Genomic DNA, 22,353 nt, shown 5'->3' on the forward strand with positions numbered 1-22,353 from the left:
ACATAGACAGCTGAAGGCGCAACCATCAATGATGGAGAGAAAGGAGGAGATGCGCACAAGGCCAAGGAATTACAAAAATGTAGAGTCCTTGGAGGATTGGGGAACATATGAACATAAGAAATAGGGGCACGAGTAGGAAGAACAAGAAATATGAGTAGGCGGCTATTCACCCCTCTAGCCTGCTCTGGCATTTGCTAAAATCATGACTGATCTGATCATGGCCTTAACGCCGAGGAACATGCTCTCAGCGACTACTCTGTCAAGCCCCTAAAAACCTGTTGTGTTTCAATAAGAAGGTTACATGGACAAGAGAGCGAGTCCACAAATGTTTTTAAACACGACTATGTGTTTGCAGTTTGTGAAGCAGAGTGTCGATGGTTCAGCCAGGTTCATTCCAAATCTTTGGGCAGAGGAAACTGCAACTCATCCATAGAACATAGAATTTACAGTGCAGGAGGCCATTTGGCCCATCGAGTCTGCACCGGCCCTTAGAAAGAGCAACCCACTTAAGCCCATGCTTCCACCCTATCCCTGTAACCCAGTAACCCCTCCTAACCTTTTTGAACATTAAGGGCAATTTATCATGGCCAATCCACCTACCCTGCACATCTTTGGGCTGTGGGAGGAAATCGGAGCACCCGGAGGAAACCCACGCAGACATGGGGAGAACGTGCAGACTCCGCACAGACAGTGGCCCAAGTTGGAAATCGAACCTGGGAGCCTGGAGCTGTGAAGTAACTCTGCTAATCACTATGCTACCGTGCTGCCCTAATTATGGTATGCTAAATAAGCTATTAGTCAAACCGCAGAACAAGCGGTGTCGGGGATGGATGGTCATCATGCTGAGCAGGCATCTTTGCACTTTTGTTATCCAACATAATCTGGCACCAAACTAGGACAAATGCACAAAAGCTTAGTCAAGGAGTTAAATCCGACTATCACCACAAAGCAGAAACAAGAGATAGAGAGGTTCAGCGAAGGAATTGCCGAACTTAGAACCTTGATTAAAGACAAGAATGCTCAAGAGTTCAGGATAGGAAGAACATCGGGATCTTGGAAAGTTGTAGGGGTAGAGAAGGTTAAAGAGATCAGGGAAGACAAGGGCAAGGAAGGACTTGAATTTTTTTAATTTGAGAATGTGCCAGATCAGGAACCAGTGTACAACAAAGCAGAAGGGTGCATACGACTTTTTTTTAAATTTAGTGTACCCAATTCAGTATTTCCAATGAAGGGGCAATTTAGTGTGGCCAATCCATCTAGTCTGCACATCTTTGGGTTATGGGGGCGAAACCCACTGCTTCACCGTGCTGCCCTTGAAGGGTGAATAAAGACTTGATGTGGATGAGAGGGCGGCACAGTGGTTGCCACTGCTGCCTCACGGCACTGAGGACCCGGGTTCGATCCCAGCTCCGGGTCACTGTCAGTGCGGAGTTTGCACCTTCTCCCCAAGTCTGTGTGGGTCTCATCCCCAGAATCCAAAGATGTGCAGGGTAGGTGAATTGGCTACACTAAATTTCCCCTTAATAGGAAAAAATGAATTGGGTACTCTAAATTTATGTTTTAAAAAGTGAATGAGGATAGATCTGGGTGACATTAGGATTTTCAGAGTTGACGAGATGGGAGGCTGGCCAGCAGAACACAAGAATAGTTGAGTCTTAAGATGACAATACAGAGGTGAAAGTAGGCAATTTTGTTTGGAGAGAGGATATGTGTTCAGAAGCTCAGTTCGGGATCAAATAGGATGCCAAGATTGTAAATAGTGTAGGAATGGAGTTTGTCACCGGGGTCGGGGTATTGTGCCAATAGTATCGGATGGCAAAGTAGAGCCGGTTGCTTTGGCTCTACATGTGGAACTTCACATATTTCAGCATGATGTCGTTGAGAGGCAGCAGTTAAATGAGAAATAGGAGGGAAGCAGAAGATCGATCCTTGGGGTTTCCAGAGGTAGAAGTGTGGGAGCGATGAATAGGGGCCATTGTTGATCATTTTCCAGCTGGGAGTAGGTAGACAGGAATGAAACAAGTGAGGGCAGATCCATCCAGCTGGAGAATGGAAGAGAGGTGCTGGATGACATGGCCACCCCTCTCAAAGATTACAGAAAAATCAAGAAAGAATAGTTTTACCACAATCACTGGAACATCAGATGCTATTTGTGACTTTCATAAACCTGCTTGAATGGAGCCAAAATGTGGAGTTTCAGGAAAGACAATCAACAGATTCAAGGACCTTGGAGAGGTATGGGAGGCGAGATTCAGCAGTTGTTGGCAATGACATGGGGTCAAAGGTGAGTCTTTTAAAAATAAATTTAAAGTACCCAATTATTTGTTTTCCAATTAAGCGTCAATTTAGCGTCCCCAATCCACCTACCCTGCACATCTTTGAGCTGTGGGGGTGAAACACACACAGAGACAGGGAGAATGTGCAAACTCCACACGGACAGTGTCCCAAGGCCGGAATTCGAACCCGGGTCTTCAGCGCCGTAGTCCCAGTGCTAACCACTGCGCCGCAAAGATGAGTCTTTTGAGAGGGAGTAAATTAAGAGGGTTTAGCTGTGGAGATGGAAACACTAACAAGATTAGCTAACATGGGGACTAAGGAGGGAAATAGGATGGTCAGCAATTTAGCAGGAATAGCGTCGATCAAGATGAATCTCATGGACAAGGTAAGCTTGGAGAAAACATGATAAAACATAAGAGAAAGTGTAATCTGGGCTGACATGTACCCACTATTAGAACCAGGGTGCTTTGAGCAGAGGGGAAAATTAATCGTGCCCATGAGTCGTGTTGCAAGGGAGAGTCAGGAGCCACCTAGAGTATTATGGAGAGTGCTTGGCTTGAAACGCATGACGGTGTTGGAATATAAACTCTGGAAAATAATGAAGACATCATCTATTTAAATTATTCTGGAGAACACCCTGACAATATCAATGCTTATTATTAAATACATGCTGATCAAAATATAGTACGCCCTTTTTTTTTTGCAGAAGCCAGAAAACTGCTGGAATGTAGACATGTTCATGAAGAAGCAGGTCACATCTATTTTTGCAAGTAACTCCCACTGACCTTTCTTTTCTGAAAATAAATTTACAAACTGCTCTAATTTTCCAGGGGTGTTATTTAAAAATTGAGCTGACTCACCTGGTTTTCAGACAGCCACATCGCTGTTAGCTCTTGCAGTTTTGTGAAACTAAACGGCAGATTCTTTAATCTGAGGAAACATAATGAAGGTACGCCGGTGAACAGGAAAACTGTAATTTAATTCACAACATAAATTATAGACTGAATCACGTGTTTCGAGATAACAGCATCCTGATACTTTCAGAGGCATCAATTTTTTTGTGGGTGGCGCACAAGACGCAGCAACTATTAAATTACTTCAGAGACACAGGTCTGACAAATGGTCAGTAACAAAACACTCCAACAAAAAAAAAATGCAGAACTGCCAGATTACCCTACCAAAGATTACAGGGCACTTTGGGTTGTGAAACTGAACACAGATGGAGCAGCCGTACAATGTTTCAGAACTTGGGGGAAATCACTCCCAAGAACAACAGGACAATTTTGCATTGATCAGAATAAGTAACGTGGCACAGCAACTAAAATTTGTTACATTACATATAACATCAAGTCCGCTTTTGATAATCTAGACAATGGCCATTGTTGGGGAATGCAGTGGACTGGATGGAACTTGAACTGGTGTAACAGATTCAACAAACCATCTGACGCTATTTGCACAATTAGAGTGTTTTAACTTGAAATTCTGCAATATTACTCTTTAATACTATAATTAATAAGTCAGTTTGTCAGGGGTCTCACAGAAGTACTCTGCTTTCCCCAGTGAATAGTCATCTGATCAAACAGATTTTTAAAAGAAAATTAAAAATACATTTTTAATAAAGTTAGAGTGCCCAATTATTTTTTTTCCAATTAAGGAAACATCTTTTTGGGTGAGAGTCACGCAGACACTGGGAGAATATGCAAACTCCATGTGGACAGTGACCCGGAGCCAGGATCGAAACAGTGTCCTAACCACTGTGCCACCCATGATCAAACAGAGATTAATGCTTTGTTGCCGTCTTTCCAAATCATCAGGTATTCGGAACATATGCTGGAATAGTTGATTTTTCCAACAATTGATTCCCTCATGCACCCATTAAAAATCAGCAAAGTTTCAGTCTTTTACTTGACCATCAGTGGTGAATGTCAATGAAATATCAATATGCTTTTTAAAAGCACTGGAGAAATAATTGAGAGAGAGTGGCAAGTTGCAACATTTGTTGCGCATCCCTAATGGTCCATGAACTGAGTGCCCATCTCAGAGCCGACCATATTTCTGTGGATCTGGAGTCGTATGTTGACCAGATAAGGATGGCAGATTTCCTTCCCGAATGGAAAATAGTGAACCAGGTGGGTTTTTAATGACAATCGATGATAGTTTCGCTATTACCGAGGCTAGTTTTCAATTCATGGTTTTATTAATTGAACTTAAATTTCACCAGCTGCCGTGGTGAGATCTGAACACCTTTCCCCAAAGCCTTAGCCTCTGCATTACTAGTCCAACAATGACCACTATACCACCATCTCCCTTAACATACAGCATTGGATGCAGGGATGCAGAAATACAGTAGAACATAATAAGGTGGTAGCACAGAATGAAAAGCTAGCAGTTCAGATATGTCTAGCACATTCTCGTGAACACAAGGACTGTTGGAGCATTGCCTTCCACCAACCAAGCCAAAGTGATTCTGGGAATCGAATGCTTTGCTGAAATAACTACTTTGATATCACAACCATACTTGATATTTTCCAACAAGTGCAGTAAAGGCTGTAGTCTGAACCCCCACACACACTTTGACACATTTGCATCTGGTCAACGTGAAGTGGCAGAACTTGACCCACATCCTTCTGCTATCATTCGTGCCAACATAGGTTATTTTTAAAAATTAATCTGTGTGGCCTGAAGGTATGGGCTTACGGGCCACGGAATCAAAGAATTGTGACAGTGCTAAAGACAGCCAAATGGCGCTGCATGATAAACCCTCATGTCACCGTTGCTTCTTTGACCAATTACATTAAATCTGTCATCTTACATGAGTGGGAACAGTTTCTATAAGTGCGGAGTAAAGGAATGCACCGAGAAGAGGCAGAGTGAGTAGTTGGGTCAGGTGAGATCTTGGTTCCGATGGGCAAAGAGATGCGCCTTATTTTACATTTTTTAAGCCTCCAGTGGTAGGTTAGTTTACTTCCTTTGTGTCCAAACAAGGTGAGTGCAACTTTCTATTACTTTATCTGCATAAATTACCTAATTGACTAAATAAGTATGGTTGGACAGAAATGGGGAACTCCAATAAATTGATTAAACATGATTTCCCTTTCACAAAACCATGCTGACTCTTTCCAAACACAGAGCTTCTCCAAGTACCCAGCTGTATCCTCTAACTTCTTTTTCCTGATTAATTCTTTCATCATTCTCTGTCTTTTTTATATGACCAATCATCTGACCTGCCACTCATCGTTGCAAATTCAGATGCTTTTTCCTCAAGTTGGACACTTTCCTTAACTTCTTTAGTTAATCACAGATGGTGGATCCTTCCTTTAGAATTTTTCTTTATGGGAGGAATATACCTAGTCTGAATATTTGGAAATATTCCCTTAAATGTCTGTCACTGCTTCTCTATTGATCTATCTCCTAACCTTGTATCCCAGTTCACTTCAGCGAGCTCAACTTCGATGCCCACATAGTTGTCCTTATTTTAATTTAAACACTAGTCTTATGCCCACTCTTCTCCCTTTCAAACTGGGTGTAAAATTCAATCATTATGGTCACTGTTACCAAGGGGTGCCTTCACTCTAATGCCATTAATTAATCCTGTCACATTACACAATACTAATTCTGATATAGCCTGCTCTCTGGTTGGTTCCAGAACATGCTACTCTAAGAAACTCTTGAATGAGCTTCAATGAACTCTTCATCCAGGCTACCACAGAATAGGAAAAGCAAGGTAGTAGGCAGCACTGTGCCCCCTGCACCATTCCCCATCCCACAAACATCACCCCACCTGGAGGACAGCTGAACCCCCACCCTGCACCACATGCCAGCATCCATACCAGCTCCCTTGGCCAGGTGCCCTGACCACTGAAGCCACCAGCTGTCCGCCCCCTTGCTGCATGCATTGGAATGCGTAACACTGCATTTTCCATCATTTCTGTTCCCTGCCCCTCCACCACCCCCAGGAGAAGGTTGTCAGGAATTCCCTCCAGTGGAGGCGGCGCATCGCTGACGCCCTGGAGAATACTGGGGCCCACTAATGATATGCTAACGGCATTTACTGTATTGTATGTGCGGAGTGGAACGCTGTCGAGGCACCGGAGGATTGCGTTTCAGCATGAACCCAGCGCCGGCCACATTTTTGGTGTCAAGACCGATTCTATGCCCAATCGTCTTTCCAGATTTCGGTGTCGGCCAACGGAGAATCCCGACCCTTGTATCCAGGAATATCTAACAACCAGTCCTGCCCTTCTTTGAGCCTGGTCTTTAGAAAACACTCAACACTGTATTTCCACGTGGCAGTCTGTGCTTGTAGCTCACCAATCTTATTTACCACACACAGCACTGTAGCATACTGGTTAGCTCTGTGACTTCACAGCGCCAGGGTCCCAGGTTCAATTCTCGGCTTGGGTCACTGTCTGTGTGGAGTCTGCACGTTCTCCCCGTGTCTGCGTTGGTTTCCTCTGAGTGCTCCAGTTTCCTCCCACATGTCCCGAAAGACGTGCTTGTTAGGTGAATTGAACATTCTGAATTCTCAGTGTACCTGAACAGGCGTTGGAATGTGGCGACTACGGGATTTTCACAGTACCTTCATTGCAGTGTTAATGTAAGCCTACTTGTGACAATAAAGATTATTATTGTGCAAGTGGTATTTGTAGGTTGGTTCGGTTTAGCTCAATGGGCTAGACAGCTGGTTTGTGATGCCAGCAGTGCAGGTTCAATTCCTGTACCAGCTGAGGTTTCTCATCTGAGGGGTAGTGATCCTCAGGTTAAACCACCACCAGTCAGCTCTCCCCTTCAAAGGGAAAACAGCCTATGGTTATCTGGGACTATGCAACTTTATCTTATTTATAGGTTGATTCAGAAGATGTGGGCAGGGTTCTCAATGAATACTTTGCCTCAGTCAGAAAAAAAATTGTTAAGAGAGCATATGGAATGGTTTCTTTTATTGGGCAAGGTATTGAACACAAAATCAGGGTTATAATGAACGGACTATGTAAAATGCTGGTTAGGCCACAGCTGGAGCTGTGTACATAGTTCTGGTCGCCACATTAAAGGAAGGACAAAGAGTTACAAGAATATCGCCAGGGCTTGAAAATTGCAGCTATGAGAGATTGGACAGGCTAGAGTTATTTTACTTAGAAAAGAGGGAGCTAAGGGGTGACCTAATTGAGATGTACAAAATGATAAGGGGCCTAGATAGCCTAGACAGGAAAAACCTGTTTCCCCAAGCTGAAAGGTCAATTACCATGGGCATAGACTCAGCATGATTGGTCGGATTGGAGTGGACATGAGGGAGGTGGGCATCTGGAATTACTGCCTAAGTTTGTGGTTGAGGTTGAAATGCTCAACTCATTTAAAACCTACTTGGATCGGCATCTAATGCGCTGTAACCTGCAAGGCTATGGACTAGGTGCTGAAAAGTGGGATTAAAATGTGTGGCTAGTTTCTTTATTGGCCAGTACCGACATGATGGGCTGAATGGCCTCTTTCTGCACCTTAACTTTATATGGTTCTATGCAATGACATTCACACAGTAACCCCGAGTTACACTCCATGACGTGTCGCCCTTACTCTACCCCACCTATATATTGGGTGGCACGGTACCACAGTAGTTAGCACTGTTGCTTCACAGCGCCAGGGACCCAGGTTCGATTCCCGGCTTAGGTCACTGTCTGTGAGGTGTTTGCATGGGCTTCTTCCAGGCGCTCCGGTTTCCTCCCACAAATCCCGAAAGATGTGCTTGTCAGATGAATTGGACATTCTGAATTCTTCCTCAGTGTGCCCGAAAAGGCGCCGAAGTGTGGCGACTTGGGGATTTTCCCAGTAACTTCATTACATTGTTAATTGAAGCCTACTTGTGACCCTAATAAAGATTATTAACTTACTATTTCTTTTTCTGGTGTTATCAGTCTCCCTCAGCATTTTGCTATTCCTCACTGACATAATCGCCTGGTTCCCAAATGCCTACCAAATTAGTTTAAACGCTCCCCTGTAGCAATACCAAAATGACCCAGAAGGAATTTAAACCGTGCTCTATTTTGGTGCAATCCATCTGGCCTATACAGGTTCCATTCACCCCTGAGCCAGTCCCAATGTTCCAGGAATCTAATTTCCTTTCTTCCTCCTGCACCATCTTTCCAGCCATGCTTCAGCTGCTTTATCCTCCCATTTTTATACTCATTTTCACATGGTACTGGGTGAAATCTGGAGATTACTACATTCAAGGTCCCGTTTGCTGATTTCCTACCCAGTTCTATGAATTCCGACTACAGGACCACATCCATCTTTCTGCCCATGTAGTTTGTACCAATGTGGGACGTGGCTGCTCACTGCTCACCCTCCCCCATTAGGGTGCTTTGCAACTGCTCAGTGATATCCTTGACCAGTGAGGTTAAACAACATCTTGGATTCATGTGTGTGGCCACAGAAACACTCCCCTAACTATTGAATAATCCATCACTATTGCCCTTCCTGTTTTCCTTGTACTGCCTTGTACAGCTGAGCCACCTCAGGGTCCCATGGACTTTGCTCTGGCTACATTCCCCAGATGAGCCATCGTTCACATCATGTTTCAGAGCTGAATACTGGTTGGAGCTTGGGAGACATTTAGGGGACTCCTGCATTGCCTGCCTGTTGCTTTTTTGACTGCCTGGTGGTCACCCATTCCTTCGCTGCCTCAGAGGTGGACTTAACACTTTTGGGGGCCATGTGCCATTTTGGCCATTTGTGAGGCCCACAGTCATGTCCACCCCCCCTGGCAGCCTGCCCCCAACCCTCCCCCACTTCACCATGACATTGTGCCCCGCCCCCAATGACAGATCTCCACCCTCATAACATCAAGCCCCACTCCAATAATGTAAATGGCGTCCTGACCCTGCCCATCCTCAGCTCACAATGCAAAGCACAGAAATCCAAAATTCCGCCCTCGCTGCCCAGTACAGCCCTCACTCTCAGCTCTCCTGCCTGGCTGGCCTCTAGCTCTGGTCGAGTCACCTCACACGCTCACTGGCTGCTGCCCCCCAATTCCCTGAGACACAATTCAGGCGCTTGCTTGGCCTTCTTCGCACCTTCCAACTGCTGCTCTGCTTACCTCATGGCTCTTGCTCGGGTGACCGTGCCTCAAGCCTGGACGACCATGTGTTCTTGGCTAATTGGCATGGTGACCTCTTTAGTTGGTTGCCGCCCACCTCAGCCTGGAGCTCGAGACCCCCACTGCTCCCCTCAATGGCTGTTGGCCAGGGCCTTCTCCTAGCTTCGCTGAAGCTTCGCAGCAGAGGCAGACCTACTGCCACCTCTCAGTATGGGCTTCTCCATTGGCTGGGGCCCCGTGCTGCAGTGCTTCACTGTAATGTTTCACTGTAAGTCCGCTTTAGCGCTCCCTGCATACCCTTAAACTGCGGGGTGACATGTATAAACGTGCTATCCACAAAGCTTGCAACCTCACGGCTACGTTGCCGTGATGCCAGCTGCTGCTTAAGTTCCAAAACCCAGAGCTCAAGCTGCTGCAGCTGATGGCAGTTCCTGCACAAATGGTTAACCAGGACATGCACAGAGGTTCGCACATAGTACAGGATGTTAGCAGTGTAAGCTTTGCAAACACTGATAAACCCTGCGAACACTTAACACACCTTCCTAGTTGTAATAAACCTTGCTTAAAAAAACCCGATAAGAATCCGAGAGTCATACAGGTCAGATAGTCATTTTAAATTTCCTGCTGTGTGTTCCTAACTCCTGCTGCTCCATGCAAAACTTCGCACAGCTCAACACATCACACACTTTTGAAGCATTATGCTTTCACAACAAAAATCATTTTCCTGCAGCAACAAGATCAGGAGATATTGAGGTGACAAGCAAGCAATTAACTTCCATGAGTATCCGAAGAGGTCGAAGTCCTTGGAGCATGCAAAACATGTATAGATGTTTTCTTGTAATACAAATGGAAATATCTAAATATAACCCGCTTTGAAATTACTGTAACATCTCACTACTGTAAGATTGTGGCACACCCATTCCATCGCCCCATTTAAGCATATTTTGCTTAAAAATCATACGGCAGCTTAATTTGAATACCTCAACATTGAAGTGTAAATACGCACCTGGAAATATTAAAAATTGTGAAAGAATGAATCATATAATCTTTAAACTCTTTTTGAATTAAAGTCAAAGGTAGTTTGGAAAACATCGGCATTTCTGTCAAAAATCTCTTAATTCTGACCTCCGGTGACAGGGGTGCACTGAGCAGATGTACAAAAGGTGGCTCGCCTCCTGGTAACTCAGAATTAGGAACCTTTAACCCAAAATAGCCTGCCAAACCCTGGGGGGTGGGGGAGGAGAGAGGGAACCCCCACCAACATCACCATGATAATAGAAACGTGTTCAAGCAACAACCACCCGAGGAGCTGAAGAGACGGCAGAGGCAGTAAAAGCCAGGAGAGAGAGACCGAGGCGACAGCGACCACGTGGGGCGACGACGCCCCGGCCACATCTGAATGGGACGGCTACCTCCCGCTGAATAAATGCAGGGAATTCCTAACACAGGAACTCCATGAGCTCAAGGATGCCATCAAACTTGAAATAATGGCAACGGTGAAAGTGAAGGTCGCAGAGGCACTGGTTACCGGGCAAGCAGCCCTGGAAAAGATGGAACGGCTGCTCGAGACGCAGGAGGCGATGATCAGAGGGCTGGGGAAGGCCGCGACCAACCAGAGCGATCGGATCGTCTCACTGGTGACGGAGATGGCAAGGTTGGTGGTGATGCAAGGGTCACCAAGGGGTAAGGTCGAGGTCCGAGAAAACTGATTGCGCCGCAAAACCTCTGCATTGTGGGCCTACCGGAGGGGACGGAGGGCAAAAACCCTACAGAGTGTGTGGTACAGATGCTGGGCAAACGGTTTGGTGAGGAAAGCTTCCACATAACTCCCAGAAGTGGACAGAGCCCACAGATCACTCCGACCAAAGCCCAAGGCTGGGGAGTAGCCATGGGCCATCACAGTGAAACTGCACGAGTACCAAGACCGTGAAAAGATCCTGAACCGGGCGAGACATACAAGGTCCTGTAAATGGGAGGAACACTCAGTCCAGGTGTACCAGGACACTGGGGCAGAGCTGGCCAGCTACAGGCGGAATTTAACAAAGTCAAGGTGACGGCCCTTTATAAGAACTATGTGAGATTTGGAATGCTGTGCGTCGCCAAGCTCTGGGTATCGTTCCAGGGCAGGGAATACAATTGCACCGCATCAGCGGACACAGATGAATTTGTGCACAAGTGTGCACAGCGTGGGCTGGGAAGGCAGCAAAACCAGCAGTGGAACAGACACGTAATTGTATCGGTCAACAAAAAAAAACATAGACTCTATTTGTGTGGGACTGAACTGCTTAGTCTTCAAAAATCTGTCGTTGCGACCTAGAAAGGAGGGGGTGAGAGCACTAAGGCGAAGGAGGGAGTGAGGAGCAGGAAAGTATTGGGGGGGGGGGGGGGGGGGGGGGGGAATAGACAAGCATCAGTCGGGGAGTGATATACATCGACTGGGGGGGGGGGCACCACATAGGAGGTGAACTATCAAAAGTAAATACAAGCCAGGGGGGTGGGGCACCACAGCTCCCGGTGGGGTGAATATTGTAGATGGGGGGGGGGGGGGGGGGGGGGGCATTAAGCTGGCTGCTACAGATTGCACACGGTGGCAAGGAGAACAAAGGCACCACAAACATCTATCTCGGATGGCCCTCAAACAAAGGGAAAACCCGGAGTGCAGGGGCACAACCACATGGTGAGGATCACAACTAACTTGGATGGCCCCCAAACAAAGACGTGGGGTGCAATTCTCCGCAAATGCGGAGAATCGTAAAGGCTGTCGTGGGACAGGCCGTGACCCACGGCAGCCTTCACGGCCACTTCTGGGGCCGATTCTCCCCCCCGGGTAGGGCTAGGAGCGCGGCCCCGTGCTTCACGGCGGCGCGGCCTTGACGACGGTTGTCAAGGCCGCACGTCAAGTGTCACGGCGGCTGACGCGGCCGATGACGTCAGTCGCACATGCGCAGGTTGGACAATGCCAACCCGCGCATGCACAGTTGGCGTCTTTCTCCTCAGCTGCCCGGCAAGACGTGGCGGCTTGATCTTGCCGGGCGGCGAAGGGGAAAGAGTGCGTCTGTTTTGGACGCCGGCCCGGCGATCGGTGGGCACCGATCGCGGGCCTGTCCCCTCCCGAGCACAGCCGTGGTGCTCCCATGCCAATCGACCCTCTAGATGCCCAAACGGGCATCTGGCGCCCATTTCACGACGGCAGCGAGGTGTGTTTGCTGCCGTGGTGAAACGGGGGTGAAGGGCCGGCCGTTCGGCCCATCGGCCTCGGAGAAGCTACAAATGGACTTTGACCTGCTCTCCACGGGGAAAGCAGTGCCCTAGCTCCGCCAGACACGGGGGACCTTTTATGAACAAAGAGAGCCAGTTGCTGCTGACTCACCAGCTAAGAAACCAAGCAGCACGAGGGAGATAGCCCAGGTTGGGACAGCAGCAGGCTAGTCACTCCCCCGGAAAGAGTCAACGAGGCGGTTGCAAATTTCTACCAGGGGCTATACACCTACGAGCTCCCCCCCCCCCACCCACCCCAAGGGATTTGGGTTTGATTTTTATTGTCACATGTACCAAGGTACAGTGAAAAGCGTTGTCCTTCGTACAATCCAGAAAGACCGTTCCATTCATGAAAAAACATACGGACATACGATTAATACACAATGTGGATACATAGATAGAGACATTGGGTGAAGCATTCAGAATGTGGTACTACTCAATAGAGAAGATGTGTGAAGGGATCAGTTCAGTCCAGAAGAGGGTCATTCAGGAGTCTGCTAACAGCGGGGAAGAAGCTGTTTTTGAATCTTAGTGTGTGTTCTCAGACTTTCGTATCTGCTGCCCAATGGAAGAGTCTGATGTGAGAGTAACCTGGGTGGGAGGTGTCTTTGATTATGCTGCCCGCTTTCCCAAGGCAGCGGGGTGGTGTAGACAGAGTCAATGGATGGGAGGTGGGTTTGCGTGACGGACTGGGCTGTGTTCATGACTCTCTAGTTTCTTATGGCCTTCGGCCGAGCTGATGCCATACCAGGCTGTGATGTAGCCTAATAGAATGCTTTCTATGGTCCATCTGTAAAAATTGGTAAGAGCCAATGTGGACATGCCAAATTTCCTTAGTTTCCTGAGCAAGTATAGGTGCTGTTGTGCTTTCTTGGTCATAGCGTCGACAGGAGATTGTTGGTGATGTACACACCTAGGGATTTGAAGCTGTCAACAATCTCAACCTTGGCACCACTCGGGTGTGTACAGTATTTTGCTTCCTGAAGTCAATGACAAGCACCTTAGCTTTGCCGACTTTGAGGGAGAGATTATTGTTGTTCCACCACTCCACTAGGTTCTCTATCTCCCCCTGTATTCTGACTGGTTGTTTTTCGAGATCTGACCCACTGCGGTCGTGTCATCAGCAAACCTGTAGATGGAGTTGGAGCCAAATTTAGCCACACAGTTGTGTGTGTATAGGGAGTATAGTAGGAGGCTATGTACACAGCCTTGCGGGGCCCCAGTATTGAGGACTATTGTGGAGGTGGTGTTGTTGTTTATCCTTACTGATTGTATTTTATGAGTCAGGAAGCCGAGGATCCAGTTGCAGAGGGAGGAGCCAGCTCCTAGATTTTGGAGCTTTGATAGGAGCTTGACTGGAATTATGGTGTTGAAGGCAGCGCTTTAGTCAATGAATACGAGTCTGACATAGGGGTCCTTGTTGTCGAGATACTCCAGGGATGAATGTAGGGCCAGGGAGATGGCGTCTGCTGTGGACCAGTTGTGGCGGTATGCAAATTGCAGTGGATCAAAGTTGATGGGTCCCATGACCAACCTCTCGAAGCACTCCAAAATGATAGATGTCGAGACCACCGGACAATAGTCGTTGAGTCATGTTGCCTGGTATTTCTTTGGCTCCAGTATGATGGTTGTGATCTTGGAAGTAGGTGGAGTATGGAGAGGTTGTAGATGTCCACGAGCACACCCCAATTGGTCTGCGCAGGATCTGAGTGCACGACCAGGGACTCCGTCAGGACCCGCTGCTTTGAGAGGGTTCACTTTCACGAAGGCCTTGATCAGATTTTGGAAGCTGTGAAGGTATGGGTGTGTCCGAGGCTGTTGGGGCAGTTGACAACAGTTTGTTGGTTTCCTGCTCGAAATGAGCATAGAATGCATTGAGATCATCGGGGAGGGGTACGCTGCTGTATGACTCGGAGATGAAGCAGTTCCTCGATTGACTGGACATGCCGGTTGTTGGGGAAGAGAATAGACAGTGTCTGGAGGCACCAATAGAACTGGGGGAAGTGATGGAGAGTATCAACTCTGTGCAGGCGGGGAAGGCGCGGGGACCAGATGGATTCCCGGACGACCTCACAAAACTTTTGCACCAGCAATAGCCCCTCACCTGCAGATGTTCGCAGATTTGCTAGTTAGGGACACCCTGCCACCAACACAAGCCTCAATATCGCTGATACCCAAAAAAGGTAAAGACCCGATGGACTGCAGGAACTACAGGCCCATCTCACTGCTCAACACAGAGGCAAAGATCCTGGCAAAGTGGCTGGAGAGTTGTGTGCCAGAGGTAGTTGCGGAGGACCAGGTGGGCCATTTCAAGGAAAGGCAGCTAAATCAAACATCAGGCACCTGCTGTACGTGATAATGACCCCCATCCGGGGAGAGAACACCAGAGGTGATCATCTTCCTGGAAGCAGAAAAGACCTTCGACTGAGTCAAATGGAAATACATCAAGAGGTCTGGAACGGTTTAGGTTCAGGCTAGCTGTTCACCTCCTGGGTGAAACTACTGTACAGTGCTCCCATGGTGAGCGTACAGACAAACACCACCAGCTCTCAATAAGTTGGCTGCACAGAGGAACGAGGCAGGGATGCCCGCTACTATTTGCTCTGGCAATCGAGCCACTGGTGATCGCATTCAGAATGGCAAAAGGATGGAGAGATATCCAAAGGGGGAACAGAGAGCATAGAGTCTCACTCTACATTTCAAACCTGCGGGTCAGTATGAAAAGGATAACAAAACTCATCAAGGTGTTCAGAGCCTTGTCGGGTTACAAACTTAATCTGAGCAAATGTGACATATTCTCTGTGAACCCGCAGGGGGGAGGGAGAGAGCTCCAGGAACCGCCGTTCAAACAAGTCCAGAACAAATTCTGTGACCTGGGGATCCAAATAGCCTACGATTGGACACAAATCCACAAATGTAACCCGACAAGTTTGGTGGAGAAAGTCAAAAGGGACCTGCAGAGGTGGGACCCACTCCCTCTCTTCCTGGCAGGGAGAGTGCAGATGATCAAAATGAACGCACTGCTCACGTTCCTCTTCCCTGTTCAGATCCCTCCCAGTCTACATCACCAATCCTTTTTCAACACAGTAGACAAACTAATCATGGTGTTTGCATGGGAGAGGGAAATCCTGCGGATCCAAAAGAAGGTCCTACAAAGGAAAAGAAACATGGGAGGCCTGGCCCTCCAAAATCTACAGTTCTACCACTGGGCGGTCACAGCAGAAAGAGTGAACGGATGGATGAAGGAATCGGGACTTCCGGTTGCGGCTATGCGGAGCTAATGAATGAAAAAATGAAAAACGCTTATTGTCACGAGTAGACTTGAATGAAGTTACTGTGAAAAGCCCCTAGTTGCCACATTCCGGTGCCTGTTCAGGGAGGCTGTTACGGGAATTGAACCGTGCTGCTGGCCTGCCTTGGTCTGCTTTCAAATCCAGCGATTTAGCCCAGTGTGCTAAACAGCCCCTAAGTCGCACGTTCGGCAGCTCCCGCTAGGAACGGACTTTTGGGCTCTTTTTAGGGCCCCCAGTGGTACTTTTGCAACGTTTCCCGACGTGGGAAGGAGTCAGCAACATTTCCCCAGCAGTGTATGGCCTGGACCAGGAGTGGGGCGAGTAAAAAAGTGGTAGCAAAGCCAAAGCAGGTGCGAGGGAAGAAGCACAAGATGGCGGCGGGCGGAGACCAGGAGGCATGGATGCAGTGGGCGCAGGAGCAGCAGGAGGCTCTTCAGCGCTGCTTCAGGGAGCTTAAAGCGGAGCAGCTGGAGCCATTGAAGGCTTCAATTGATAAGCTGCTGGAGACCCAGACGGCCCAGGGGGTGGCGATCCGAGAGGTCCGACAAAAGGTCTCCAAAAACGAGGATGAGATCTTAGGCCTCGCGGTGAAGGTGGAGTTGCACGAGGCGCTCCATAAAAAATGGCAGGAGAGGTTCGAGGAGATGGAGAACCGTTCGAGGCGGAAAGATCTGCGGATCCTGGGCCTTCCGGAGGGGCTGGACGTGGGGGCCTATGTGGTCACCGTGCTGAATTTGCTGATGGGAGCTGGGTACTTTCAGGGGCCCCTGGAGCTGGAGGGGGCCCACAGAATTCTGGTGAGAAGGCCCAAGCCGAATGAGCCGCCACGGGCAGTGCTGGTGCGGTTCCACCGGTTTGCTGACCGGGAGTGTGTGCTCAGGTGGGCCAAGAAGGAGCGGAGCAGCAGGTGGGAGAACACGGAGGTACGGATTTACCAGGACTGGAGTGTGGAGGTGGCGAAGAAGAGGGTACAACCGGACTAAGGCGGTGCTACACAGGAAGGGAGTGAAGTTCGGCATGCTGCAGCCGGCGCGTCTGTGGGTCACCTACAAGGACCGACACTTTTACTTTGAGTCCCCGGAGGAGGCGTGGGTCTTTGTACAGGACGAAAAATTGGACTCAAACCGAGGGTTGAGTAAGGGGGTTTTGCGTATAGCTGTGTTACATTTTGAGGGGGGGTTCTCTGTTTATTGTTGGTTCTTTGTTGCTTTTTAGGGTGGGTGGGGCACTGTTTTTGCTTGGGTCTGTCGGATGGGCTCTGGGAGGGGGCAGACCTGCAGGGTGGGGTCTGATGGCGGGAAGGGGGGTTGGCGTCCCCGCGAGGGGACCGGGCTGGTAAAGGGAGTCGGAGAGGTGGAAAGCGCGGGCTTCTTCCCGCACTGAGGGCTGAAGGGGCGGGGCCAGAGGTGGGAAGCGCGGGCTTTTTCCCGTGCTGAGAGCGGTAGGGGGAGGAGGAGAACCTGCTGGTGGGTAATGGGGAGGAGGGGAAGCCCCACGCTGGGAGGGGTCGAAGGAGTGGCGGGAGTGGCCGGGGTCAGCAAGAGTCAGCTGACCTACGGGAGTGCAATGGAGGGAGCAATGCAGCTAGGGGGGTCCTAGCTGGGGGAGGGGGGATGGGGGTACCGGGTTGCTGCTGGAATGGCCAAGAGAGAGCTGGAGCAGGTAGAGGGGGTTGGGATGGGGGTCTGCCGCTGTGGGGAACGGGCCGAGCGCGGGCACGTGGCGGGCTGAGGAAGGGTAATGGCTAGTCGGCGGGGGAGGGGGGTGGGTAGCCCCCAGATCTGGCTGATAACCTGGAATGTAAGGGGACTGAATGGGCCGGTCAAACGGGCCAGCGTGTTTGCGCACCTGAAGGGGCTGAAAATGGATGTGGTCATGCTTCAGGAGACGCACCTGAAGGTGGCGGATCAGGATAGATTGAGAAAGGGGTGGGTAGGGCAGGTGTTTCATTCGGGGCTGGATGCAAAAAAAATCAGGGGTTGGCGATCGTGGTGGGAAAGAGGGTGTCGTTCGAGACGGCGAACAATGTGACAGATGTGGCGGGAGGTATGTGATGGCAAGTGGCAGGCTGCAGGGGGAGCGGGTGGTGCTGGTCAATGTATACACCCCGAATTGGGACGATGCAGGTTTCATGCGGCGCATGTTGGGCCGGATTCCAGATTTGGAGACGGGGGCCTGATAATTGGGGGGGATTTCAACACGGTGCTGGATCCGGCACTGGATTGATCCAGATCTAGGACGGGTATGAGACCAGCGGCGGCTAAGGTGCTGAGGGGGTTTATGGACCAGATGGGAGGGGTTGACCCATGTAAGTTTGCAAGACCGAGGGCCAGGGAATTTTCATTCTTCTCCCATGTGCATAAGGTCTATTTCCGGATTTTTTTTGTTGTTATGAGTAGGGCACTGATCACAAGAGTGGAGGATACTGAGTACTCGGCGATAGCCATTTCTGATCATGCCCCGCATTGGGTGGACCTCGAGCTGGGGGAAGAGAGAGACCAGCGCCCGCTTTGGCGCTTAGAGGTGGGGTTGCTGGCGGACGAGGAGGTGGGCGGGTCCGAGGATGTATTGAGAGGTACCTGGAGGCCAATGACAATGGGGAGGTCCTAGTGGGGACTGGGAGGCGCTGAAGGCGGTGGTTAGGGGAGAGTTGATCTCCATTCGGGCCCACAGGGAGAGGATAGAGCAGAGAGAGAGGGAGAGGTTGGTGGGGGAGATGGTGAGGATGGACAGGAGGTACGCGGAGGCTCCGGAGGAGGGATTGCTTAGGGAGCGGCGTAGTCTCCAGGCCGAATTCGACCTGTTGACCACCAGGAAGGCAGAAGTGCAGTGGAGTAAGGCACCGGGGGGGGGGGGAGAGGAGGAGGAGGAGAGGGAGAGGGAGAGGGAGAGGGAGAGAGAGAGAAAGAGAGATGAATATGGGGAAAAGGGGAGCCAGATGCTGGCGCACTAGCTTCGGAAGCGAGATGCGGCTAGGGAGATCGGTGGAGTTAAGGATAGGGGAGGGAATGTGGTGCGAAGTAGGGTAGGCATCAATGGGGTCTTCAGGGACTTCTACGAGGAATTGTATCGGTCTGAACTCCCATTGGAGGAGGGAGGGATGGGGCGTTTTCTGGACCGGCGGAGATTCCCGAGGGTGGAGGAGGGACAGGTGGAGGGACTGGGGGCGCCGGTTGGGCTGGAGGAGTTGGTCAAAGGGATAGGGAGCATGCAGCCAGGGAAGGCGCCGCGGCCGGATGGGTTCCCGGTCGAATTCTATAAGACGTATGCAGACATGCTGGGCCCTCTGTTGGTTAGGACCTTCAATGAGGCAGGGGAAGGAGGGGTTTTGCCTCCGACGATGTCTCGGCCACAGATTTCCTTGATCCTTAAGCGGGATAAGGATCCCCTGCAGTGTGGGTCATACAGGCCGATCTCACTCTTAAATGTAGACGCCAAGTTGTTGGCGAAGGTTTTAGCCACGAGGATAGAGGATTGTGTGCCGCAGGTTATTCACGAGGATCAAACTGGGTTCGTGAAAGGGAGGCAGTTGAATTCTAATATACGGAGGCTCTTAAATGTTACAATGATGCCGGCGGTAGAAGGGGAGGTGGAGAAGGCCTTCGATAGGGTAGAGTGGGGGTACTTGTGGGAGGTGCTGAAAAGGTTCGGGTTTGGGGAGGGGTTTGTCAGGTGGGTGAGGCTGTTATATGAGGCCCCGGTGGCGAGTGTGGCCATGAATAGGAGGTCGGAGTATTTACGGCTATACCGAGGGACGAGGCAGGGGTATCCCTTGTCCCCCCTGCTCTTTGCGCTGGCAATTGAACCCCTGGCCATGGCGTTGAGGGAGTAGAGGAACTGGAGGGGGCTTGTGCAAGGTGGGGAGGAACACAGAGTGTCGCTCTATGCGGATGACTTGTTGTTGTATGTGGCGGACCTGGTGGGGGGGATGCCGGAGGTAATGAGGATTCTCAGGGAATTTCTCAGGGTACAAGCTCAACATGGGGAAGAGCGAGCTGTTCGTTGTTCACCCAGGGGACCAGGAGGGGGGGATTGGTGAGCTCCCACTAAAAAGGGTGGAGAGGAGCTTCAGGTACTTTGGGGTCCAGGTGGCCAGGAGCTGGGGGGGCCTTGCATAAGCTTAACCTCACGAGGCTGGTGGAGCAAATGGAGGAGGAGTTTAAGAGGTGGGACATGCTGCCGCTGTATTTGGCGGGTAGGGTGCAGTCAGTCAAGATGACGGTGCTCCCAAGATTTCTGTTCCTGTTCAAGTTACTCCCCATCCTTATCCCGAAGGCCTTCTTCAGGCGGGTTAATCGGAGCATTATGGGGTTTGTGTGGGCGCAGGGGACCCCGAGGGTGAGAAGGGTGTTCCTGGAGCGGGGTAGGGATTTGGGGGGGAGAGGCTGGCGCTGCCCAACCTCTGTGGGTATTACTGGGCTGCCAACGCAGCGATGGTGCGTAAGTGGGTGATGGAGGGGGAAGGGGCAGCATGGAAGAGGATGGAGATGGCGTCCTGTGTGGGCACGAGCCTGGAGGCACTGGTGACGGCGCCGCTGCCGCTCCCTCCAACGAGGTATACCACGAGCACGGTGGTGGCGGCTACCCTCAAAATTTGGGGGCAATGGAGACGGCACAGGGAGGAGGTGGGGGCCTCGAAGGGGTCCCCAATACGGGGGAACCACCGGTTTGCCCCGGGGAGAATTGACGGCGGGTTCCTGAGTTGGCACAAGGCAGGTATCAGGAGGATGGAGACCTGTTTGTGGATGGGAAGTTCGCCAGCCTGGGTGAGCTGGAGGAGAAGTTCGGGAACACCTTCAGGTATATGCAGGTAAGGGTGTTTGTCAGGCGGCAAGTGGCGGAGTTCCCACTGTTGCCGCCGCGCGGGGTCCAGGACAGGGTGCTCTCGGGGGTGTGGGTTGGAGAGGGAAGGATCTCAGCAACGTACCAAGTGATGCAGGAGGAGGACGAGGCCTCGGTGGGGGAGCTGAAGGTTAAGTGGGAGGAGGAGCTGGGGGAGGAGATCGAGGAGGGGACGTGGGTGGATGCCCTAGGGAGGGTGAACTCGTCCTCTTCTTGCGCGAGGCTCAGCCTCATACAATTTAAGGTGCTGCATAAGGTTCACATGACCGGGACAAGGATGAGCCGGTTTTTTGGGAGTGAGGACAGGTGTGTTAGGTGCTCAGGGAGCCCAGCAAACCATACCTATATGTTCTGGGCATGCCCAGCGCTGGAGGAATTTTGGAAGGGCGTAACGAGGACGGTGTCGAGGGTGGTAGGATCCAGGGTCAAACCGGGCTGGGGGCTCGCAATATTTGGGGTTGCAGAGGAGACGGGAGTGCAGGAGGCGGAAGAGGCCGGTATTCTGGCCTTTGCGTCCCTGGTAGCCCGGCGGAGGATTCTTCTTCAGTGGAAGGATGCGCGGCCCCCAAGTGTGGAGGCCTGGATCAATGATATGGCGGGGTTTATTAAATTGGAGAGGGTGAAATTTGCCCTAAGGGGATCGGTGCAGGGGTTCTTCAGGAGGTGGCAACCATTGAGCAGAAAGGGTGAAGATAGAGCAGAGTTTCTGCATAGGGATATCCCTCCAACCCTAGTCACAACCGCAAACCCCCCTCCCCCAAAACCAAGCCCAATGGTAGTGACCATGCCGGAGTGGTACCAGAAGAGGCAACACTTTGGCCTAAACGAAATGTCCACTATGGACCTTTCGTGTAACAACCACAGGTTTACTCCTGCAATAATGCACACCATTTTCAAAAGGGGGAGACAGGACAAGGGGACACTGACTGTTGGGAGACACATACACAGACGTCAGATTAGCGACCCTGGAGGAACTCACGGAGAGGTTCCAATTACCCAAAGGAAACAAACCAAGACATACAGGTCAAAAACATACTCCATAAGGAAACTACAACGCACCCTCAGATATCAGGACAGGCGATTAATTGAAGAACTGCTGGGCGCAGGCGACGTAGGAAATGGAAACAGTGGGGAGCTGTTCAGGCGACTATTGGAGGATGTATGCTCCCTCCTGGACGAGCCAAGGGAAACATGGGAGGAGGAATTCGGCACAGAAATAGGGGGAACAACTGCACAGGGCTAACTCCACCTCCACATTCGGCACAGAAATAGGGGGAAGAACTGCACAGGGCTAATTCCACCTCCACATTCGGCACAGAAATAGGGGGAAGAACTGCACAGGGCTAACTCCACCTCCACATGCCCAGGGCTTAGCCTAACGCAGCTAAAGGTGGTGCACAGAGTACACCTCACCAGAAACCGACCAAGTAGATACTTTTCGGAGGTGGAAGACAAATGTGAACGGTGACAGGGAGGCCTGGCCAACCAGACCCACATGATCTGGGCATGCCCCAGACCTGCCGGGTACTGGACGGCATTCTTTGAGGCCATCGTTTTTGTCATGTTGCTTTGCTTGTTTTTCTTCTGGTCTGCCACGTT

General features: G+C 50.4%; 1 protein-coding gene across 2 annotated transcripts in view; it reads right to left on the reverse strand.

Annotated features, from left to right (window-relative positions):
* The window catches only part of erbin (erbb2 interacting protein), a 328,567-nt gene that overhangs the window by 72,074 nt on the left and 234,140 nt on the right, over window positions 1-22,353 (reverse strand). For both annotated transcript variants that reach the window (XM_038805630.1, XM_038805631.1), the window contains exon 13: window positions 3,138-3,207. In XM_038805630.1, the coding sequence (XP_038661558.1) occupies window positions 3,138-3,207 (70 nt within the window). The remainder of the gene's footprint in view (window positions 1-3,137; window positions 3,208-22,353) is intronic.

This window comes from Scyliorhinus canicula, chromosome 8 (assembly GCF_902713615.1).
Source record: "Scyliorhinus canicula chromosome 8, sScyCan1.1, whole genome shotgun sequence".
NCBI lineage: Eukaryota > Metazoa > Chordata > Chondrichthyes > Carcharhiniformes > Scyliorhinidae > Scyliorhinus > Scyliorhinus canicula.